The sequence below is a fragment of the Convolutriloba macropyga genome, chromosome 6 (genome assembly GCF_964194025.1).
Source record: "Convolutriloba macropyga chromosome 6, txConMacr16.3, whole genome shotgun sequence".
NCBI classification, from domain to species: Eukaryota; Metazoa; Xenacoelomorpha; order Acoela; family Convolutidae; genus Convolutriloba; species Convolutriloba macropyga.
The window spans coordinates 33,223,607-33,246,200 of record NC_134473.1 but is presented as its reverse complement, the minus strand read 5'-3'; the positions used below and the strand labels follow the sequence as shown (position 1 = coordinate 33,246,200).

The window sequence follows — 22,594 nt, the reverse complement described above, 5'->3', positions numbered from 1 at the left end:
GCTGATTGTCAGACTGATACATGGCAGATAAATTTAAGTAACTTATACGAGGGGACTTATACTACATACATGCAGTACTCGAGATATCATTCGCTCGTGTTGAGAATTTTTAGCAGCAGAATTTATCTGTTCGGCAGCGTGCAGCGACTACTGCAAAGGCCAAATCATCGATGTGCAGAAAGTTTTATCAAATGCTCTCGAACGAAGTGATACCAAAGGTTGCTAATGATCTCACTGATGTTGGTTACGACTCAGATAGATCTTTGGTTTTTGTGCGTGTTATATTATAGTGGAGCATATTTGTGATATAGAAGAGCATATTTGTTCACAATTTTTGTTTTTGTCATCTGATATTAACATTGAATGGCTCTTTATCTTTGCAGTGGCCGCAATTAATCAAAATGTTGAAAAACTTCTATCAGTTAACTGCTAGACTTATTAAAGAACGTATGAAGGGTTTTGAAGCATCCTGATATCACTTTTTATCTTTTTTGAACTCAATACAATTTTTGACTGCTCTCAAAAGTTTTAAATGGCCGCAAAGCTGTTATTGGTCTTATCGTGGTTTTCTTACAATCCAAAAGATTTGGATTGTATTTGGGTGCTGTATTTCTAGGATTGTTCACGCACATTTTTAAAACTTTTCAACACATTTTAAAACACAGTTGAATTGTATTTGGGCGTTGTATTTCTAGGATTGTTCACGCACATTTTTAAAACTTTTCAACACATTTTTAAACACATTTGGATTGTATTTGGGCGCTGTATTTCTAAGATTATTCACGCACATTTTTAAAACTTTTCAACACATTTTTAAAACTTTTCAAGTCAAATTGCAGTAGCGATTTCAGTCTCGCTAGGAAAGATAAGAAGCAAAAAGAATGATTGTAATGATCGGTCTTATAGGTTTTTTGACAAGCATAAAAAAGTAGTCAGTTGTTGCAGTTGATAGCTATTGGTTTTCATGACTTCAACACTACTTATGTTCATAAAATAATTGGTAAACTTTTGCGTTTTGACCGTTTTAGTTGATCTTTCTGCTGTCTTTTCAGTTTGAATCATCAATGATCAGACTTATAGGCTTTCTAAGATTATTCACGCACATTTTTAAAACTTTTCAACACATTTTTAAAACTTTTCAAGTCAAATTGCAGTAGCGATTTCAGTCTCGCTAGGAAAGATAAGAAGCAAAAAGAATGATTGTAATGATCGGTCTTATAGGTTTTTTGACAAGCATAAAAAAGTAGTCAATTGTTGCAGTTGATAGCTATTGGTTTTCATGACTTCAACACTACTTATGTTCATAAAATAATTGGTAAACTTTTGCGTTTTGACCGTTTTAGTTGATCTTTCTGCTGTCTTTTCAGTTTGAATCATCAATGATCAGACTTATAGGCTTTCTAAGATTATTCACGCACATTTTTAAAACTTTTCAACACATTTTTAAAACTTTTCAAGTCAAATTGCAGTAGCGATTTCAGTCTCGCTAGGAAAGATAAGAAGCAAAAAGAATGATTGTAATGATCGGTCTTATAGGTTTTTTGACAAGCATAAAAAAGTAGTCAATTGTTGCAGTTGATAGCTATTGGTTTTCATGACTTCAACACTACTTATGTTCATAAAATAATTGGTAAACTTTTGCGTTTTGACCGTTTTAGTTGATCTTTCTGCTGTCTTTTCAGTTTGAATCATCAATGATCAGACTTATAGGCTTTCTGATGCTGCATTAACGAAAGTAATTAATGGTTTCAGTTCATAGCTATGGGTTTTAAAGACCTTTAAAAACTTAGAACATACAATTCGAGCTTTGCCCTGAATTACTGTTCTTATTAATTGTTCTCAAATGAAGTTTGTAGCAATTATATTAGTCCTGTTGGTCTTTTTTATTGCGATTTTTCGCTTGGCCGATTTTTCGTCTGAAGCATTTGACATTTCGTCCTTAAAAATGGGAGAAACAGGTAGCATCCAGCGGGCATTAAGTTTCATTAGAGGCCCTTAGCCGCTTTTATTATTCATTCAAGTGATTAGTGTGGTGAAGCAACTGGGAAGGCTGTAGTTTAAGGTTAAATGATCGTTTTTAGGAGTTTTTGAGCCCGAAATGTTGCAATTTTTAGTTTTTCGTCTTTTTTTCGAATTTTTGTTGGTGTAAAATTAAAGCTGGTTAAAGTTGACAAAAGTCTTTTGCAAGACATGAAAATCTTTTATGACCATTTTAAGAGCTATATGTCTTGGTAATCCAAACAAAAACACGCAAATTTATACTAACTGCCACAATTTTTTTCAAGCTTTTTGAAAGTTTGTCCTTTTTGGATTTTTTTCAGACCTAGGTGTCAAGGAACCTCCTCTAGGGATTGACAATAGATTAGTGCATACTTTCTAGTGGTAATGGAATGTTTTTCAACATTTTAACATCACGAATTTTAACTTTTTTTTAACAAAACTTGCAATTTTCAGTTTATTTTTTTTGTTAATTTGGTTTTTCAAGTTTTTCCAGACACAGGGACCAAAAACACCTCGTTAAGGGTTTGATAATAAGTTACTGAAAATTTTTTATCTGCTATGGAATAGTTTTCCACCTTTTAATATCACAATTTTTTTGCAATTTTTGATAAAACTTGCAAAATGTTTTTAAGTTTTTTGAAAATTTTCGTCAGTTTTGTTTTTCTAGCCTCGGGAGCCAAGGAACCTCCTCTAGGGTTCGATAATAGTTTACTGTATAGTTTTTAAATGTGATGGAATGTTTTTCAAGATTTTAGCAGCACGAATTTTAGCGTTTTTTGACAAAACTTGCAATTTTTTTCAATTTTAACATCTTTTGTTACTGTTCAGGTTTTTTTAGTCTCAGGGTCAGAAAACCTCCGTTAAGATTGTATAAGTTACTAAATTTTTTTTATTGGCCATGGAATAGTGTTCAACCTTTTAATATGACAAATTTTAGCAATTTTTGGATAAATTTTGCATTTTTTGAAAAAGCCTCAAAAGCCAAGGAACCTCCTCTAGAGTTTGATAGTAAGTAACTGCATATTTTAGATGTAATGGATTGCTGTGCAAGCTTTTAGTCTCTTGAGCAATTTAAAAAATTTGCTTGCAGTTTTTTCAAGATTTTTTTCGATAATTTTTGAATTTTTTTGGTTTTTTGCGCACGACGGGCCCAGAGACCTCCTCCAAGATTTGATTATAAGCTGCTGCATAGTTTGTAGAGTTAAGGGAATGGTTTTTGATTTTTTTTAATGACTCGAGTTTTAGCAGTTTTGTAAAATTTATTTTCCGGAAAATTATGTTCCAAGATCATGGAGCCAGTAAAACTATTCAAGACTTGAAATAAGGATACTGGATAGTCTCTTGAAACAATGAAATTGTTCTGAAGGTCTTAATATATCATCCATTACCCTCACCTCACGCTCCTACAATTAAGCCAAAACTAGACTCACTAAACCATGGCTAGCTACTGGCGATGCAAACCGCTCGCCAGTCGTTTGAGAGCAATTCGCCCGACGTTAGTCGGTTATATTATATTCGTTTCTTACGCTCAAGAGTTACAGGTCTTTTTGGCTTTGCTATGAGGCTCAGTTGAATCTATTAAGCTCTAATTTTAACTTTGATGTTTGCCTCTTTTTTTATAGACGCAAAGCGATATTTAGGGCTATTAATGGCCTTTCTTGGTTTTTTTTTACAATTCAAAGATTTTGAGTCGGTATTGTGGCGCTGTCTTTTAATATCTGTTCATACATTTTCATGGTTTTTGAAACCAAATTTGGAGAAGTGATTTTGATCACGCTGCAACAGGAAGTGGAGCGAAAAAGCGAGTGGTTTTTCGACGTGAATTGTTTTCGCTCTAATTTTAAAGTAGAGTGAAAAAACGCTGTTTGAACAAAAAGTCACTTTCTCGTTAGTGGTTTTTTGTTCACATGCGGTAATTTCACTTTTTCTGCTGTTTTTCGATATTTTTGATCGGATTTTTTTAAATGGTTTTCCCAATCCATTCATAGTTTATTTTAGGCAGTTCATAGTTTTTTGTTTGAACCAATTTTTCATTTCTCGCCAGTGGTTTTTTGTTCCCATGCGGAATTTTGACATCGATTTCCAGCTTTTTGAATTTTCGGATCTGATTTTTTGAAATAGTTTTTCCAATTCGCTCATAGTCCGTTCTAAGTCTAGTTTTTTTTAATTAATCAATAAAAAATTCTTTGAATTGTACGTCAGGACTTGTGCTGCTATGTTTTTTCATTAAAGTGATTGATTTTTTGGTCGCACGTGACTTACCTCACTCTCAAAATGACTTCCTCACTCTAATTGACTTCTCTATACTTTAATTCAGAGATATGGTCAAGTGAATGGGTTGCCGCTTTTCAGAAAAACTGTTGCCGCTTTGTTTTTGTTGTCCTATGAATGCGGGCTAATCAGTGCAAGGTTGGGGTGCATAAGTTGAAAAAAAATCTGGGTTATGGTTTAGAAGTCCTGTGGTGGATATGAGGGAGGAGCAAGAAGTGGCCAACTCATTATCTCCCGACAGTAGTTTCCCCTCTGCACTAGACAAGGAGAGAAATGAGGCTAACGAGAACAACAAGTGGATAGGTAAGAATGCATTTACTACATCTCACCAGTTTTTATTAGTATCTAAGTTCATAGAAGTGGATAGAGAGTGTACAAGAAGTGCCTAGAATTACAAGTAATTGAAACTATTCAGACAAAAAGAACAAAATCGCGACAGGTAAAAGTAACCAACACGGTAAGTGGTTTAATCCCTACAAAAATTGGTGTTAAAATTCGAAAACTACTAAACTTCACACTAAAATTCGTACCTGATTTCGTTAAAAAAGTGCAAAAACTTAAGTAAAACGAGGGAAAACCAGAATAATTTTAAGATAACTATTTTGTCAATAACGAAGAATTCCCAACTATATACCCTGATTTTTCTCCACTCTTCACACTCTCCAATAAATCTTAGTGCTGCTACTTGACATCATTCGACTAGGACCATAAGAACCTTTTTAATGACATGGCAATTGGGTGGGGTTTCTGCTGTAGCTTGGTTAGTTACAGTAATGCACATAACCTATTTGAAAACAATTTATTATAAAAAACAATTATAGTGACATAATTTGACGGTGCTGTTAATTAAGGTTACTTATTTTCCAAATCGAAATTCTTCAATTTTGTCCCTGGGTTATTCGAGTAGACGGTAATCGATGTTTTTTTTGCGTAATAAATTTTATGCGAACTCTTTATATTTGCGGTTGGTATAGTTACTTGAATAATACTTAAAAAAATGTTTGAACAAATACAATTATATTTTTTTTCTAGCTTTTAATTGCTTTCTCGACCACTTAATTCGACATAAGTCGGTTATTACTCTGTTTAGAGTACTCGACAGAAAATGGTGCATTTTGTACATTATCAACTTTTTGAGTTCCGCAAAATGGTAACGTGTTTGTTCTCAGATCGCGACTACATTCTGCGCCACTACAAAAGCCAGCAATGCAAACGCAACAACCAGAACTCATCTAGGTCTTGTAGACAGGGCTTCGCATGCCCACTGTACCACAATGCTAAAGATAGACGCAGGAGTCCATACACCCATAGCTATAGAAACACTCCCTGTCCATCTGTGAAGCAGGGAGATGACTGGTGCGATCCAGGGGTGTGTGGGGAGGGGGACAAGTGTGGGTATTGCCACACGAGAGTAGAGCAACAGTTTCACCCAGATGTAAGCGTGTTGTCAATTGCTAACTAATTTGTAGAATAATCTCTGCCTTCCGAAATGTCACTCATCGGATCTTCTTGTTGTTAGAACAATTAAATCAGAAGTTGAGAGAATACAGAAAATTAAATGAGAAGAAAATGATGAGAAAAAAATAAAATGAGAAAATGAGAAAAAAATTAATGGAAAAAAATTAAATGAGAGAATAATTTGAAAATGTTGAGGTGCTTACACTGCCTTCCAAAAAGTAAAGTAGAGTTTCAGCATTTAATTTCACTTTAATGTGTACTCGATGATTCCATTGGCATATTATATTAATGGTTGTTTAAAGTTATTATCGCTTTTTAGTGATTTGAACATGTTTCTTGGCCGCGCGTGATAGATGTTTTAACCCCTTGATCATACGCAAAAACATCATTTTCTTCGCTGGAATAGTAACCAGTTCTGAAAGTATGATCCGTCAGTTTTATTTTTTTTTTGCAATCATTAGAGATTTTAGGAAATAATTTGGGTTAATTTTGTCCAAAATTAACTAGAAGAGATTCTCGAAATTGTTAGAGTATGTTTAATTGCTTATCATGTTTAATTGTTTCTCTTGTTTAATTGCTTATGTTTGTTGCAGTTCTTATTAGTCATCTGGTCTTTTCTATGGAATTTTTCGGTTAACCAATTTTTCACGCTTTTAACTTTAAGTGGATAAGCAGCTCTCTTAGAGCCTTATGACTGAAGTCTCCAACCCTCCCAACCCAATTCCCGTCGCTTGTTATGAGCCAGCCCCCCCCCCCCCCCCGAGACCCTTCACTCGGCTCCGGCTCACCCCATCCCCATAATGCACGCACGCCCTAATACTAGCATCCCTAAGCCCCAGCTGACAACTACCGAAGCCAACCGAACGGTGGTGATTTGAGAACGATTCGTCTGACGTTAGTCGGCTATGTTCTTTTTTGCATTCAAATGCTCACCGTCATTAGAGAACAAAGTTAGCAAAATTTTCACAATTTTGTGCAGAATAGAAATCAGAGAAATTCTAAAATTGGGTCTCATTTTCTATTTTCAGCATACGAAAAGAATCTTGTTGAGTATTTTAGCCATGCCTTTGAATGAGCTCTCGGGTGCTGGAATCAAGTTAGCGGTAAAAGAGAATTTTCCTTTTGTTGCGTTTTCTTACGCCAAATCTTAAGCTCACTTTTGTTGGAGAGAAGTCCTTGTAAATTGGTAACGTTTCAGCTTTCATATTCTGATAGGAACGGTTTTTTTAAGGAAGAATTGCCTTGTATAGTCTTTTGAACTCGTGGACAGTTGCAAGAGATCGATATAAAATTCTGGAAACTGAAAAATCAAAAATATTTAAACTCAATTTTGTTGAATGGCTCACGCGCAGAGCATAACAAGCGCGCGCAGCAGTCAACATCACACCGATTATCAAGCGAAGTGTTAGGGAACTGTTTTTGTGATTTTCAAGGATTTGATTTGCAAAAATCAAGCAAAGTTTTAGGGAACTGTTTTGTGATTTTTAAGAAGTTGGTCGGACTATTACCATTTAACCATCTACAAATTATGCAACTGCGGTTATGCTACGAAGTTACATAAATATGTCACCAATACTACACGAGAGAGTTTGAATGATATCAGTCAAAAGTAGGCCAAAATATCAGATCCATACATTTTTAAAACGTTTAAGAAAATGCAACAACAGGAAAATTCTCTTTCAGTGGTAACTTGAGTCCATCACCTCAGAGTCTTTCAAAGGTATTTTTTTGAAAAGAATTGATTGCCTTGTATTGTCTTTTGACCTCTCTGGACAGCTGCAAGAGATCGATGTAAAATTCTGGAAACTGAAAAAAAATATTCAAACCCAATTTCGTTGAATAGCTCACGCGCAAAGCATAACAGGCGTGTGCAGCACTCAAGTTCACTTTAGATTCAGCGTGGTTAGAAGTACTCAGTAGAATGAAAATCGTTTGATTTCTAAGAAATTTCAACATTTTCTCATCGAAAGAGGATTTCACACAAGTTATTGGTTTGGATCTTCTCTGCTGTCGGTTCAAAAAAGTTTATCGGAAGAATAAATGCACCCTTTTATCAAGATCTTTGCGGTAAATTTGGGCCGGTTTTGATATTTTTCGTTTCTGTGTGTACAATCATCAATATCATTTCGTTTTTCATTACATCCGACGGTACTTAATAATAACTTTCCGCAAAAACGCACTGCTTTGATTGGTCCAGAGCAAATAAACTCATTTTCAGATTTCGTTGCTATTTTTATTCTCAAAAAAATTGTGGCTGCAATTTGGCCCGCTCGTTCTTCTTGCGACTAGAAGGGGAATTTCTGCTCGAGATTTTTGTATACATTTTTTGCTTCGCTTAGTGTATATTTTGTGCAGTATTTGTAATTTTACTGTTGTAATAGCTGTAAAGTTTATTTCACTAGGAGAGAATACTGAAACGTCTGGGTCAACATCGCACCGATTATCAAGCGAAGTGTTAGGGAACTGTTTTTCTGATTTTCAAGGATTTGATTTGCAAAAATCAAGCAAAGTTTTAGGGAACTGTTTTGTGATTTTTATTCTCAAAAAAATTGTGGCAGCAATTTGGCCCGCTCGTTCTTCTTGCGACTAGAAGGGGAATTTCTGCTCGAGATTTTTGTATACATTTTTTGCTTTGCTTAGTGTATATTTTGTGCAGTATTTGTAATTTTACTGTTGTAATAGCTGTAAAGTTTATTTCACTAGGACAGAATACTGAAGCGTCTGGGTCAACATCGCACCGATTATCAAGCGAAGTGTTAGGGAACTGTTTTTGTGATTTTCAAGGATTTGATTTGCAAAAATCAAGCAAAGTTTTAGGGAACTGTTTTGTGATTTTTGTTCTCAAAAAAATTGTGGCAGCAATTTGGGGAATTTCTGCTCGAGATTTTTGTATACATTTTTTGCTTTGCTTAGCAATATTACTATTTTTAGCAACATATATTTTTAGTTGCTCTCGAACGAAGCTTGAGGCAATTATTGTAAACGTGTGTCTGTTTTTACGACTCGAGAGGTCTTTTTTGCGACTCGATGAAGCGTTATGGGTTTCTGTTTTAGAAATTCTGTTCGAATAGAAGTTTCTTTTTTAATTGGAGTGAATTTTGAAGCAGGAACTGAAACCCGTGAAAAATTTTGTTGTTTGGGTGCTGAACAAAACCGAAGAGCTGAGCGAAAATAGAGTGGTTTGTTGTTTATACCGCTGTTTTCGAGAGATGTAAAATATTTCTTCAAGCGAGCAAAATTTTTCGATCTTTTTGGTTTTTTATTACAATTTTAGATTAATTTCAGGGTTGCTTTGATAGTGGTTCGAAGGTTTCCTGTAATTAAATTAAGTTTTATGCCAATTTGGGGGTTATTCAGCTATTTTCCCGTTTTTCAGTCGAATTATAGCCATTTTCAGCTTACTTTCTTGTTTTAATCTCTTAAGTGGGATTGGTAAAGACGCTGATTACTCACGGAGTATTTGTATACCAAATGAGTACAGTTTTCTACTCAAGTCGAGAGTAAATTGGGAAATTTTCCAACTTTTTCCTAATTTTCTGCGTTTTTCGTTTTTTTTTTAAATAGACAAGTTTCATAGACGATTTTGACTTGCCTATTGTTTTGCGAGCTTTTATATACTCTTGTTTGTCGAAGCGAACTTTCTTTGGCTTTATGTACCCTTCTCATTAAAAAAATTACTTTCTTGTTTTAATTTTGTATGTAAGAGCTTTTCTTCATGAATTGGCGTTAAATAGTTGAAGTCTTATGATTGGTTTAAGTAGGTACTAGTTTTTGAACGGGTTGTTTTTTTGTGCGTTGTTTGTAATTCTTGTGGCTATGTTTTTTTTTCGCTTGATGTACTACTTGATCAAACGGCGTCTTGACTTAAAAACAACGGTTAATTAAATTGCCATGTGGACTTATTTTTTCTTTCCGAGAGAAAATTTTTGATCATCCGCTGCGTTCAGTTAATGAATTGTTGACTTCTAAAATTACGTTTGCTAGAATTGCGCAGTTAGATAATCGGTTTGTTCACTTGTTTCAATTTTTTGCTCGTAGTTTTTTGTAGAATTGTTTTCCAAAATGATGCTGAATTAACGTGTATCTTTCTGAAATTGATCCCACGAAGTTTTCGAGAGCCTAATGATGCGTCTTAGTGCAAAATCGGCACGTGTTTCTCATGCAATTTTTAGTAAAATTTTGGCCTTTGCATAATTTCTTTATTATAGCTGCGAAGCTGTAAGCTGAGCGAAGCTATATTGCGGTGCTCTTGGTTTTTTTTTGTTTCGTCGTCTGACGCTCTTTTTTCGTTTTACATTTGTTCACACAGCAAAGCTGAAAAAGTCAAATTTTCTGAATGACTTCTTCCTCTCACTAACGGCATTTGCGCGCGTGACGTCATTTCTTACTCGCTTTAGCAAAAGTTTTTAGGTTATTTGCGTGATTAGATTTTGATCATACGTGACTTACCTCACTCAATAAAATGACTTTTGCACTTTAAAACTTAAGTTTAGTTTGAATTTGTTTAAGGTCAAAGGAACTCCTTTGTGTAGTAAAGGTCCCTAATAAGAGGCTTCTGCGGAATGAATTTTAACAAGCTTTATTAATTTATCGCTGAATGTTTTTTACTTAGTTTTTTGAGCGGCGTCGTTTTTTTTCAATTTAGATCTGTATCTGTTTCTATCTCTATTCGCAGCTATTCCGGCAATCTGCCGGCTATGTTTTCTTTTTTTTCTAAAAAAAAATCGTTTGTAATAATATGTCTTCAACATTTCATGCATTGGACTCCTCTCTCCTCCTAACTGAGATCTTTTTCTTCTATAAAATTGTGCAATTATTGGTGATGTTATTTTTGGGTTTAATTTCTGAGAAAGTCTTTCTGTGCACGGTCACGGATTTTAGTTTTGTGTTTGATATTTCAACTTTTTGCGTTAACCCTTTGAAGGTTCTCGCATCCATTTCTCGGATGACCGATTTGACCTTTGTCGAAGAAACGCAGTAAACATTCGGTAAATAAGCAGTGGTGCAGTTTTAAGCTTCTGTTGCCTTGAATTTTGAACTGTGATCGGTCTGTAGCAATTCCCTCGTGTAAAGAGCAGTTTTTGAAGCTCTGAACTAAGTTAAAAATACAGATTGATATCGATATTGATATGTGAATCGATACTCTCTTCCTGTAATCGCTTGGTGTCAACTGATTGATTACATGAATAACGAATAACGGTTTGCAACCGATAAATAGCACTACGTTTTTTATTTAGATTTACAAGACGACCAAGTGTCATGACTTTCAACAGACCGGAAGATGTCCGAGGGGTGTCTATTGTGCGTTTTCTCACCAAGAAAATACTGGGGCATCCATTGGTAACGCGACAGCAAGTACCCTTAGCACAGCCCTTAGTAATGCAACTGTCGACCATGTGAACTCACGCGCGAAGCCTGGCCCAGCTTCGGAGAGCAAAGACAAGAACAACAATGATGCTCTTAGAACAGCCGGCACCAAAAGGGAGCCGACAATTTCGCCCTTAGTTATCAACACATCGATGCCACCAAGCATCCAGCAACCGGGGGTCTCTAAAACCACGGCGTCTAAAGGGTTCTATAGCGATGTGCTGTCCAGTGGTGGGTCTCAGATTGGGGCACATCCGACCAGAGACTCAAGAAAAGTGGGAAGATCTAAAACTGAGTCTGGAATTGATTTCTCAATGGCAGCCAAGGGAACTATTACCCCATCTGCTACCTCGAGTAGCATAAATAGTGTGACGAATATGTCTGGAGTTGGAGTTCCGATGGTGTCAAACCAACCTAAACGATCTAGCGTCTCGACTTTTGAATTCGATGGTGGTGGTGGAAGTCAAGATAAAGTTTCTGACAGTAATAGAAAAGAAGAAAGATATGGTTCGAAAAACATAGAAATGCCGGAGCAGCTGCAGAGCCCATCTTACAAAGGTTAACATTTGCAAAAGAAATATTATTATAGCTGCGAAGCTGTAAGCTGAGCGTAGCTATATTGCGGTGCTCTTGGTTTTTTTTACGACTCCAAGAGGAGTATTGGTTTTCTCTCGGTCTTTTTTTTTACAGGAAGTAGATTTGTTCACGCGGCATTTTGACCTAAAAGCAAAAGTGAGAAAAGTTGTCTTGGAGAACAGATTTTCGCTAAGCGAGAGAAGTTTTTTGATCATGCGCTGCGTTTAGTGAATGACTTTTTGGCTTTGAAAAGTAGTTTTTGACTGAATGGCACATATAGATAACCGTTTTTAGCCGTTTTTTCGTCTAAGTGGCCCAATTTTTTTGCTTTTAATTTGGTTTCTTGTGAAATAAATTTCATTTGATACTATATTGAAGTTTCAACCTCGGAAATTGATGCCACAGTGTTTTGCAGAGCCTGAAAATGCGTTTCAAGTTGAAAATTAGCCCAGATTTCTTGATTTTTTAGTTAATTTTTGGCTTTTTCTATTAATTTCTTCATTTTTGGATCTTTTAACAGTCTTTTGGTCAGAAATCAGTTAATATGCCAACTTCTCTTTGATAATTCATATACTTAGCGCCTCTTTTTACCTCGATGTAATTTTGTTTTATAAAATTGTACATATGCTAACACGATTTTGGTAGTTTTTTTCCCGATTTTCGTCAGTTTTTTGTTTGTATTTTGGTTGTAATTGCTAGAAATAGTCTTTTTGTTCAACGTGAGGGACTTCAATTGCGTTTGAATAAAAATTCAATCATTTTTTGTCGTTAAGTTTTTGAAAAACAGTTAAAACTTTTTCATAAATGCAGTCTTAAAAGTTTTCTGACCATTTTTTTGCAAAATGTTTTGATGTTTCGTGTTTTTGATTCTGCTTTCTCCTATTTTTTTCTCGTCAGGAGGATAGATTTTTGTATCGGATGTCTAGTTATCTTTTCTATGTCTTGAATGCCGAACAGTGAAATGTGTTTGTTTTTCTTGAATTTTTTAAATTGATTTTTAACTTTCAAAAATCAAGGATGTCTTTTTGTTACGGTGTTCCTTACATTGTGCCCATATTCTTCACATTCTAGTTAGTATCATTCTAGCTTTGTCCTGGCACCTAAATTTTTTTCGTTATATTGATTTTTTCAGTTGTTAAAAATGAATGATTTCAGCTTTTTCTTAGATTTTCTTCATTTCTTTGGTTTGCAATTGATTTCATTCAACTCAAGGTAAAACTGGGTGTTTGATAGCAAGCCTTTTCCAAAATTTCCACTTATGACTATTTACTTCAACTTTCTTCCGGCCTTGGTATTAATTTAAACGATTTTTTGCCTTTGAATATTCTTCTGCTGCTTTTGTCTTTTCTATGATCAATTTAATTTTTTAATTAGTATGATTTTGTCTAGCATATGTACAATAAGGAACAAGTGTTTGTTGTATTTTGTCTTAATTGCAGTGATTACAAGTGTAATTATAGGTGTTTTCTGTTCTTAAATTTGAAAAATTTAAAAGATTTATCTTAGTTTCTAAGATTATTATCTGCGGTTTGCTTTCGCGATCTTTTTCAGATTGGAATCATGAACTATTTGAGGGCAATTGATAACCTCGCAGTTTTATGACGACCTCAATTATTTCTGAATTTTTAACGCTACCAAACGTTTTCAATAATATAAAATTTTGCTGCATTTTGTTTCTGTTGGTGACAGTGGTTTAAGTTTCACCAATTTTTAGAGCAGACCTGGAGAGGCATTGAGTTAATGGTTTAATACAAAAGGTAGTGGCTTCGGCTGCATCTACGGTTGATGAAATTTTGACGCTTCGAGTCGCTTCCGGAATTCTTCCGGCTATGTTTTTTGTTTCGTTGTCGGACGCTCTTTTTTCGTTTTACATTTGTTCACACAGCAAAGCTGAAAAAGTCAAATTTTCTGAATGACTTCTTCCTCTCACTAACGGCTTTTTGCGCGCGTGACGTCATATCTCACTCGCTTTAGCGAAAGTTTTTAGGTTATTTGCGTGATTAGATTTTGATCCTACGTGACTTACCTCACTCAATAAAATGACTTTTGCACTTTAAAACTTAAGTTTAATTTTAATTTGTTTAAGATCAAAGGAACTCTTATGTGCAGTAAAGGTCCCTAATAAGAGGCTTCTGTGGAATGAATTTTAACAAGCTTTACTAATTTATCGCTGAATGTTTTTGCCTAGTTTTTTGAGCGGCGTCGATTTTTTTTTCAATTTAGATCTGTATCTGTTTCTATCCCTATTATATGGCACGCAGGTCTATTCTTTCGCAGCTATTCCGGCAATCTGCCGGCTATGTTTTAACTATGCAGTCTGGGTTGGTTGACTTTTTGAAACAATTAAAAAAAACTTACAATCCATGATAATAATCAAATACGTTTTCAGATTGGTTTAAAAAATAGTTAGCAATAAACTTTGAATACGTCCTGAGCACCAAATATGAGTCAACACAATGAGGCTATACATTCTGTTTTGTCTCAAGAAAAGATTTATCACCATTCGATTTAAGTTTACAGGAGGGATATTTCGCCAAAATCAAAACACCACTTGATCACATGCAGAAAAGAACTTGCGGAAAGAAATTTTTAAATCATCGCACAGGAAAAAATAGATTGAGACAGTGTATTTTTCAGATGAGCTGCAGTTTCGAAGTCGTTCCAACAGCAAGGAGTTTTATGGAACAATAGAGGCGAATGTAGAGTTGTACGCAAGTCCACAGAAGATTGTCACTACCACTGCCGCCGTTCAGCAACCTAGAAAACAGGTTCGTTCTGTTATCAAATCTTTGAAATTAGTCACGACTGGCTACCTGTTGTTTGGTTCATTGAATTTCAAATTATAAATTTATATTTTAACTGTTTAAACCTTGACTAAACAGATCTCAACCGCTGCTTAAACAATTAAAATGTCTACTTGTCGTTCATTCAGTACTGCGCTACTCCAATAAATACGTAAATTGTTGTAAGTGTACCGTACTGAGAGCAAATTTGTTTTGTTTCAGACGGGTAGCAACCCATGGTTTGGTCACGCTCTGTTTGCATCTTCTCGATCAACGCCATCTCCTCCGACTATTCCAGGGGGAGGAACCACTGTAGGCATACCTATAGTGTCCGCCTCCGTAGCGCCCTCTACTGGGGGGTTAGTAGGTCATAGAGGTCAGATGCAAGGCTCACAGGGCAGTCTGTTTGACATGGGCAAAGGCGGAGGAAGTGGTTCTGGAGGAGGTAGTGGAAATATTGGAGACTCATTAGGATTAGTTGGTAGTCCCCTCTTCTACGATAGTCCAATGTGTAAGTCTTAAATTTATCCGCAAAAAAGCCTAACTTCTGAATAATTCAGCGCATTTACTTAATGCCACTATAAGTTACGTGACTCTTATGAAATCACTGAAAATCCAGGTTTAAGCCAGGTTTCGAAAAAGACCTTAACGGAGTCAAACAATCCTGCTTGCAAAACTCAATGGAAAAATTGGATCTTTTCCGTTTGTGCCCCCCCAGCTTAGTGGGTGCATAGTATTTGTACCCCCCAGAAGCACGTGCCATATTTTTACATAATGATTTTCTGGATCTGTTCTGTTATTCTTTTTCGGCCCCCCAGATTAGTGAGCATAAATTTTTTATGACCCCCAGGCGCACGTGTTATTTTCTTACATAGAAACGTGCTATATAACAACATATAATTTGTCATTGGGGTCATAAAAACACTAGGGGGGGGGGGGGGGGGACAGAATAGATCCAAAATTCAATATGCCAGATCTCCGTGGTGCCGGATTTTAGAGAGCCAGATTTTCCTATAAATGGTACTGGTACCAAGTGTTAAAAATCGCGAAGTGCGTGTTGCAAGTCAAGTACGTGACTCTGCTGATGTCAATTGACTCATATCTTGAACCGCTGCGCGACTCTCGACAAATGTCGAGATTTTCTCAATGATTTCGTCGGAGTTATGTAAGCTCTATAACTCGAGCCAACTTATCCCACATCTATGTAGTGCCAGGTGCCACAATGCCTAGCGCTTAAAAATTTTCCTTCATACAGTGCCAGATTCCAGAAATAAAAAATAATAGCAAAGTGTGTGATGGAAGTATTGGATACGTGACTGATGATGTCACTAGAAAAATCTAGAATAGGAGTGTTTGAAACCATTTTCAGCTTTATTTGCACGAATTAATTGATTCCTCTCAAAGACTATTTGATCATTTATTTTGGCTATGATGCTGTTTTTAATTTTGCTTGATGGATTTTTGTCTAACATCTTGAATTTTATGTCCTCCAAAAATTCGATAGACCACAGGGACAAGGACATTAAGTGCCTGGGTAGCTACCATATTAAGGGTAGGATATTTAGGATAACGATATTACTGAAAGTAGGATTTTTAGGGTAAGGAGGTCCAATTTTATGTTGTAGGGAAAATTTCAGGAGGTCTGTTTCTAACCCACCATCTCACAAATTTTTTGCCCTTCATCATTTTAGCGGTCTATCTAGTTTCTTCTATAATATTCGGCATGCTTCCTTAGTTGCAGCTGCAAGCCCTCATTGGAAAGCAGTTCATTCTATTTGAGTCAGTTATGTTTATTGTAGCTGCGAAGTATTAAGCTGATCATAACTATATAGCTGTTGGATTTTTAATTGCCCCGGAACGAAATTTGAAGCAGGTTTTAAAAGCGATTGTCTCTTTCGTTATGCAAATTTTTGCTTGACTGTTTTTGTGATTTTGTTCTAGGACATTCTTTTACGTCCTGAATGACTTTTTCACGCTTGAGTTCTTCATTTTTGAGTGATCGAACTTGCTCACTTTCTCAAATAAAGTTTGCTGCGAACATAAAAGTGATTGTGAGCAAGAAATAATTAATGCAATTGTAGCGTTGTGGTTGAGGTTGGACAATTATCCTGGAAGTCTGAGATATGAACCCGTGGGCTCAATGATTTTTGCACCCATAGAAAGTTTTCAAGCTACACCCCCTCTAAATTAAATAATCCGGCCTGAAGTTCGACAGAAATTCGTCCAACGTTGTTGGTTAACGTTTTAGTTATTAATAGCCGCACAGCGATAGCTGGGGCTATTATTGGCCTTCTCTTGGTTTTTTTTATTTCGTCATGATTTTTGTTACGACCATATGACGTCACAGCCACTTTTTGTTCATTCGTTCATGCAATTTCAACTGAATTGCATGCGTGACGTCATTTTTCGCTCTTAGTGGAGCGAGTTTTTTTGTTCATTCGCGTGATTAAATTTTTGGTCACACTTGACTTACCTCACTCTCAAAAATGACTTCCTCACTTTGAAGTTGACTTTTATTTACTTCAATTCGAAGAGATAAGGTCAAATGGGTGTGTGTCACTCTAAATGAAGGTTATTTGAGATCAGCTAATAGAGGCAGCAATAACTTATACAGATTTTTAAAATATAACAGATCAGCCTTCAATAAGACAAATTTTTTTGGTCTGTCTTTTTTACTGTTTTTTTTAGACTGCCGATCGACGAATCTATTGCGGCCATTTTCTGGCAATCTGCCAGCTATGTTTTGAAGAATTTCAACTGTATTGGTACGTCGCCGCTTTTTAAAGTCATTTTGATGTTTTTTCAAGTTGAGTTAGTGCTGATTTTCAAGGGGAGTGAAGATAAAAAACGACTGATTTTACGGGTGAAATTTTTCTCTCGAAATTCTGTAGAGATTGGCAAAAAGGCATTTCAACCGAAATTCGTTTTCCCATTACCCAGATTTCTGTTCACGCACGGTTTTTCGTTTTTACAGTTCTTTTTTGGTTTCTTGAACTTTTAAAAATTGATTTTCTATTAAATGAGTTCCTCTAATTAAGGACAATTAATTTAATGATTTAATTTTCTCTCTTTCTCTCCTCACTCAATCACACACACACACACACACACACACTCTTTCCATCCATTCATCTATCTGGTTACAATATTTAGTCCGTTATCTTTATTGGATTCCAATCTTAAACGACTCACCAAATGATTCTGGTTTTTTGTTTTTCAAACGTGTGCTTATTTGCTCTCAGACGAATTTTGTATCAATAAAAGTCCTGTGGTCTTTTTTGTGCTTTTTCGCTTGACCCATTTTTACTATGACGTATTTGACTTTTCGTCCTTAAAAACGAGATGAACAGGTAGCGATTAGAGGACATTTAGTGGAGTTTTGCTAGTGCATAAGTGTGCGATTCACCGAAACTGCTTTGCTTTGAGAGAATGGCAGGGTGTAAAGTGCGGTTCTTATTGAAAGAAGTTTGACCATCTTATTCACCCTCTCCCCACTCGTCACCCATCAACCCCCTGACATCTCCGTCAATCCTCCTCTAACTTGGACCCCTCGTCCAGCTCTCCCTCGACGCTACCATCCCCATCATTCGATCCCCCTCATTCGCTCACACCAGCAGTATCCTATTAATGCAAAAAATTTGTAAGATCCTCCAGTTATCACAGTGCGACAGTAAACAAAAACAAAGACGGGTGAGTTCGAATTTGAATCAGTAGCTAAAAGTAAGAACAACCAAAGAAAGCCAAAACGAACACCAATCCAACAGTCTTTAAGACTATCAGAAAGCCCCCGAAGCGTCGTCTTATATATGTTGTTTGATTGAGTAAGAGCATATCAACATCAGACATGGAGGACCTTGTGCAGATGTTGAAATTTTCATATTCGTCGAATTACTCCCCTCCCCCCAATGCGAGCATCCCTAATTCCCAGCTGGCTTCTATCGGCCCACCACTCGCCGGTTGTTTGAGCGCCATTCGCCTGACGTTAGTCGGTTATTCCTAATTATAATTAATTTAGGGTAATTTTTGTAATGAAGGTTTTTATGCTAAAAAAATGTTTGGAATGAAATCAAACCAGCAATATCTTATTATTGCTAAAAATTTGTAAGATGCAATCCGAGCAAACCTGCACAATGGTGCTTTCTTTGTTACGTCTTTTGACGCTTTTTCAGGCCTTCAGATGTTAATGCCTCTCTTTTACTGCTTGTTTGCTTCTTCTCTTTCTTCAGTTAACTTATGTGCGATTGAACTTGGAATGGTGCTTCAAAGTTTGTAGTGATTTGAACCCTAATACCACTCTACTTTAATTTTGAAAATTTTCTCACAGGTTCCTTGCGTCAATATCTACTGTCTCCAATACTGCCCGTAATCCCTGCTTTTACGTTTTTCTTTTACCCCAAGTCACAATGCTGCTTCCGCTACCACTGCCGCCACCCCCTGAATCGTATTGCAATCTGTGTATAGATTAATGGAACCTACAAGTCAGTGCTTTCTTCGTCAAATATGAGTAAGGATACTTTTTTTGGATGCTTGGGACTTTAGAGTGGCACCATTATCAATGGAAGGATTAATGCTCATGCACGCCAATCTCTTCTGCAGAGCAATCTACTCTGCAAAAATTTACATTTGAGAAAGCTTTATAATATTGATTCTCTGATGACAATGCTACGCAATGAGATAGCTTGGAATAAGCAGCCAGAGAAAAGCTGGAAAAATGGACTAATCAGGAATTGAAAAGACAGCTCTTTCAGTTATCACAGTGCGACAGTAAACAAAAACAGAAAGGCAGATGAGTTCGAATTTAAGTCAGTAGCTAAAAGTAAGATCAACCGAAGAAAAGGGAGCAGGAACAAACACCAATCTAGCCGTCTGTAAGGGTACCAGAAAGCCCCCGAAAGAGCGTCTTATATGTAGGTTGATTGAGTAACAGCATAGCAATGTGGAGCAGCATTGTGCTAAAAATGTTGATCTGCTTCATATTCGTCAAAATTAAAAGCCAGAATTTCACCTGAAATGTTTTTCTTGCGTTTTTAAGTCAGACGATGAGAAAGTTGAATTACCCGATTACTGGCCTGAAAGTTTTACTTTTAAAAATTGATTTTCTATTAAATGAGTTCCTCTAATTAAGGACAATTAATTTAGTGATTTAATTTTCTCTCTTTCTCTCCTCACTCAATCACTCACACACACGCACACTCTTTCCATCCATTCATCTATCTGGTTACAATATTTAGTCCGTTATCTTTATTGAATTCCAATCTTAAACGACTCACCAAATGATTCTGGTTTTTTGTTTTTTAAACGTGTGCTTATTTGCTCTCAGACGAATTTTGTATCAATAAAAGTCCTGTGGTCTTTTTTGTGCTTTTTCGCTTGACCCATTTTTACTATGACGCATTTGACTTTTCGTCCTTAAAAACGAGATGAACAGGTAGCGATTAGAGGACATTTAGTGGAATTTTGCTAGTCCATAAGTGTGCGATTCACCGAAACTGCTTTGCTTTGAGAGAATGGCAGGGTGTAAAGTTCGGTTCTTATTGAAAGAAGTTTGGCCATCTTATTCACTGGAATAAGAAGCCAGAGAAAAGCTGGAAAAATGGACTAATCAGGAATTGAAAAGACAGCTCTTTCAGTTATCACAGTGCGACAGTAAACAAAAACAGAAAGGCAGATGAGTTCGAATTTAAGTCAGTAGCTAAAAGTAAGATCAACCGAAGAAAAGGGAGCAGGAACAAACACCAATCTAGCCGTCTGTAAGGGTACCAGAAAGCCCCCGAAAGAGCGTCTTATATGTAGGTCGATTGAGTAACAGCATAGCAATATCGGACATGGAGCAGCATTGTGCTAAAAATGTTGATCTGCTTCATTTTCGTCAAATATAAAAGCCAGAATTTCACCTGAAATGTTTTTCTTGCGTTTTTAAGTCAGACGATGAGAAAGTTGAATTACCCGATTTCTGGCCTGAAAGTTTTGCTTTGCACTTATTAATCCCGACAGGGATTGCAACGTGAATCAACAGAAGTGAAGATCTTTCTACATGCTATTCGTGCTGTGGAGAATGAATTGCTCATGAATTCTAACTTACTCAGCCCATCTGCGAGAAAACGCATAAAGGTGGTGGGATTCTTGAGCATGTTATAGCATCAAGATTTTTAAAGTTATTTTTAATTTGAGTTATTTTACTTTTTTCCTGACTTTTTTCTTGTCTGCTTCTAACTCGTTAACCTAAAAGAACCTCAAAATACCAGGTATCATATGGAGACTGGACGAGTTGACACCCAAAGTTTTGTCAATTTATTGACGCCTTGTTTAAATTTTGTTTCTGTTTGACAAAATTTTGATGAAGCTTGGGTTGTGTATCTCGGTGCGAGGAGAGCATCTTGAAATCTGTTTTAATATCCGTGTTCGTTTTCCGATGGTGAGCTTTTTAATTTAATTAAAAGGGAAAAGCTGTGGAGTAAATCTAGGAAATTGAAAACTCCCGTACTAAAGTCTGAATTGTATAATGTTACTAATTTTTTTTGAAGTTCTTATGGAAGAGTAAATTGCACTTTGAGAATGCATTGATGGAAAATTGCAGCCGTAAAAAGTTGGCTTTAAACTCCGAAGTTTGTGCAAGAACCAGCATGACAATGACTCCGAAATTTTTATGTAAAACTGTATATTTTGTATCAATTCCCAGTATGACTATTACTGAAATTCCGAAAATCAAATTTAACTGATGGTATTTGTTCTCAGAATTTTCAAAAAAAAATTAGCTGAAAGCTTTGCTCTCGGGGCCATCAGTTAGTGCATCTTCACTCGACAGCTTTAATTTCGTGTCACCTTGCTGTCTTCTCAACCTAATAAAACTTCCTAATATTTCGCTGAAGGCGGGATGTTTTCCAAAGTGATATTTAATGACATATTTAAGCCACGTTTAAGCGAAGCAAATGCTGAAGATTTTTCAATCCTCCGAACTGTCTAAAACCTATATTACTTGTCGAAACTAATAGAACGAGTTTTTTATGAAATTGCATAAACTTTTTATTAGTTACCAAAGTGCCACTAGGTTATTTTGACAGAAACAGCCCTATATATGTTTATGAATGATTTATTTTTCAATGCAGAACTAAAAAGAGCATTTTTATGTTGGTCTTGATTTAACAGTTTCCTTTGTCACGCTAAATCATAACTTGTTTCTTTTAGCTCTTGAAGTGTTTAAATTTCATAGCTTAAAGTCTGAGCTTTGTAATTAATTATTAATAGCCGCCCTCATCTTCTCAGCCGGCTATTATAGCGCTCCAATTTTTTTAATTCGTCGAATAAAAAAATGTTTCGCTCTACCTCATTTTGCCGCTTTTTCAACATTTTGCGTGATATCTTTTTGACTTCTCTAGGCTAGTTTCTCTCTTCTCTCATTCTGCTAAAAGTGATTTTGAACATCAGTTGCTCAGCAAAGCAATTCAAAATGAACAGAGTCAGTATAAAAAATTGAAGTCAGAAGTAGAAACGGGATAAACCCATAAAGCCCAATTTTAGATGCCCGCTATTTGAACGTCGTTCCTATAAGTCTTAGTTACCATCTCTAATGCTTATTGGTATTGATAGTAGTCCCTGTAGCCTCTCTCTAGGAAACAGAAGTACGTTATGTTCAACTACGAAATGCTATCAAAATAAATCGGACTTAAAAAATGTTTTTGTGCAAAAATCTTTTTTTTTCAATATCTTCTATTCTTTCAATCCCAATCATGCTTATTGGAATCAATGGCGGCTATTTTCCGGCAATCTGCCGGGTATGTTTTAAATTTTTTGTGTTGATTATGTTAATTAATGAATATTCAATGCCAAATTGTGTGTGTCTAAAGAATCTGTTCAAGGGATAGTTCCTTTTTCGTGTTGCTCTGGAAGAACCATTTGATTAACTTGAAAACCATCATTTTTTGCTGTATGACTCTAATTGATTTTGTGTACTATGCTGAGATAACTTATGAGGCTTCGATTCAGACTTTGCAAATGTGATTTGATGGCTCCGACTGACGTTTAATAAAACTAAATTTTTGTTGGTTAGTAGAAAGAAAATTCTAAATAGCGATATTGAACTTTTAATGGAATGCAGCTTTCCTGATATTAGTTATGTCAAATATGTTTTAATTTCGTCCAAT

The 22,594-nt window shown here is 35.9% G+C and overlaps 1 protein-coding gene across 1 annotated transcript in view; it reads left to right on the top strand.

Annotated features, from left to right (window-relative positions):
• The window catches only part of LOC142341627 (uncharacterized), a 61,971-nt gene that overhangs the window by 10,716 nt on the left and 28,661 nt on the right, over positions 1–22,594 (top strand). The window contains exons 4-8 of the mRNA XM_075392728.1: positions 4,454–4,575; positions 5,442–5,707; positions 10,968–11,655; positions 14,311–14,441; positions 14,679–14,967. Of these exons, the coding sequence (XP_075248843.1) occupies positions 4,454–4,575; positions 5,442–5,707; positions 10,968–11,655; positions 14,311–14,441; positions 14,679–14,967 (1,496 nt within the window). The remainder of the gene's footprint in view (positions 1–4,453; positions 4,576–5,441; positions 5,708–10,967; positions 11,656–14,310; positions 14,442–14,678; positions 14,968–22,594) is intronic.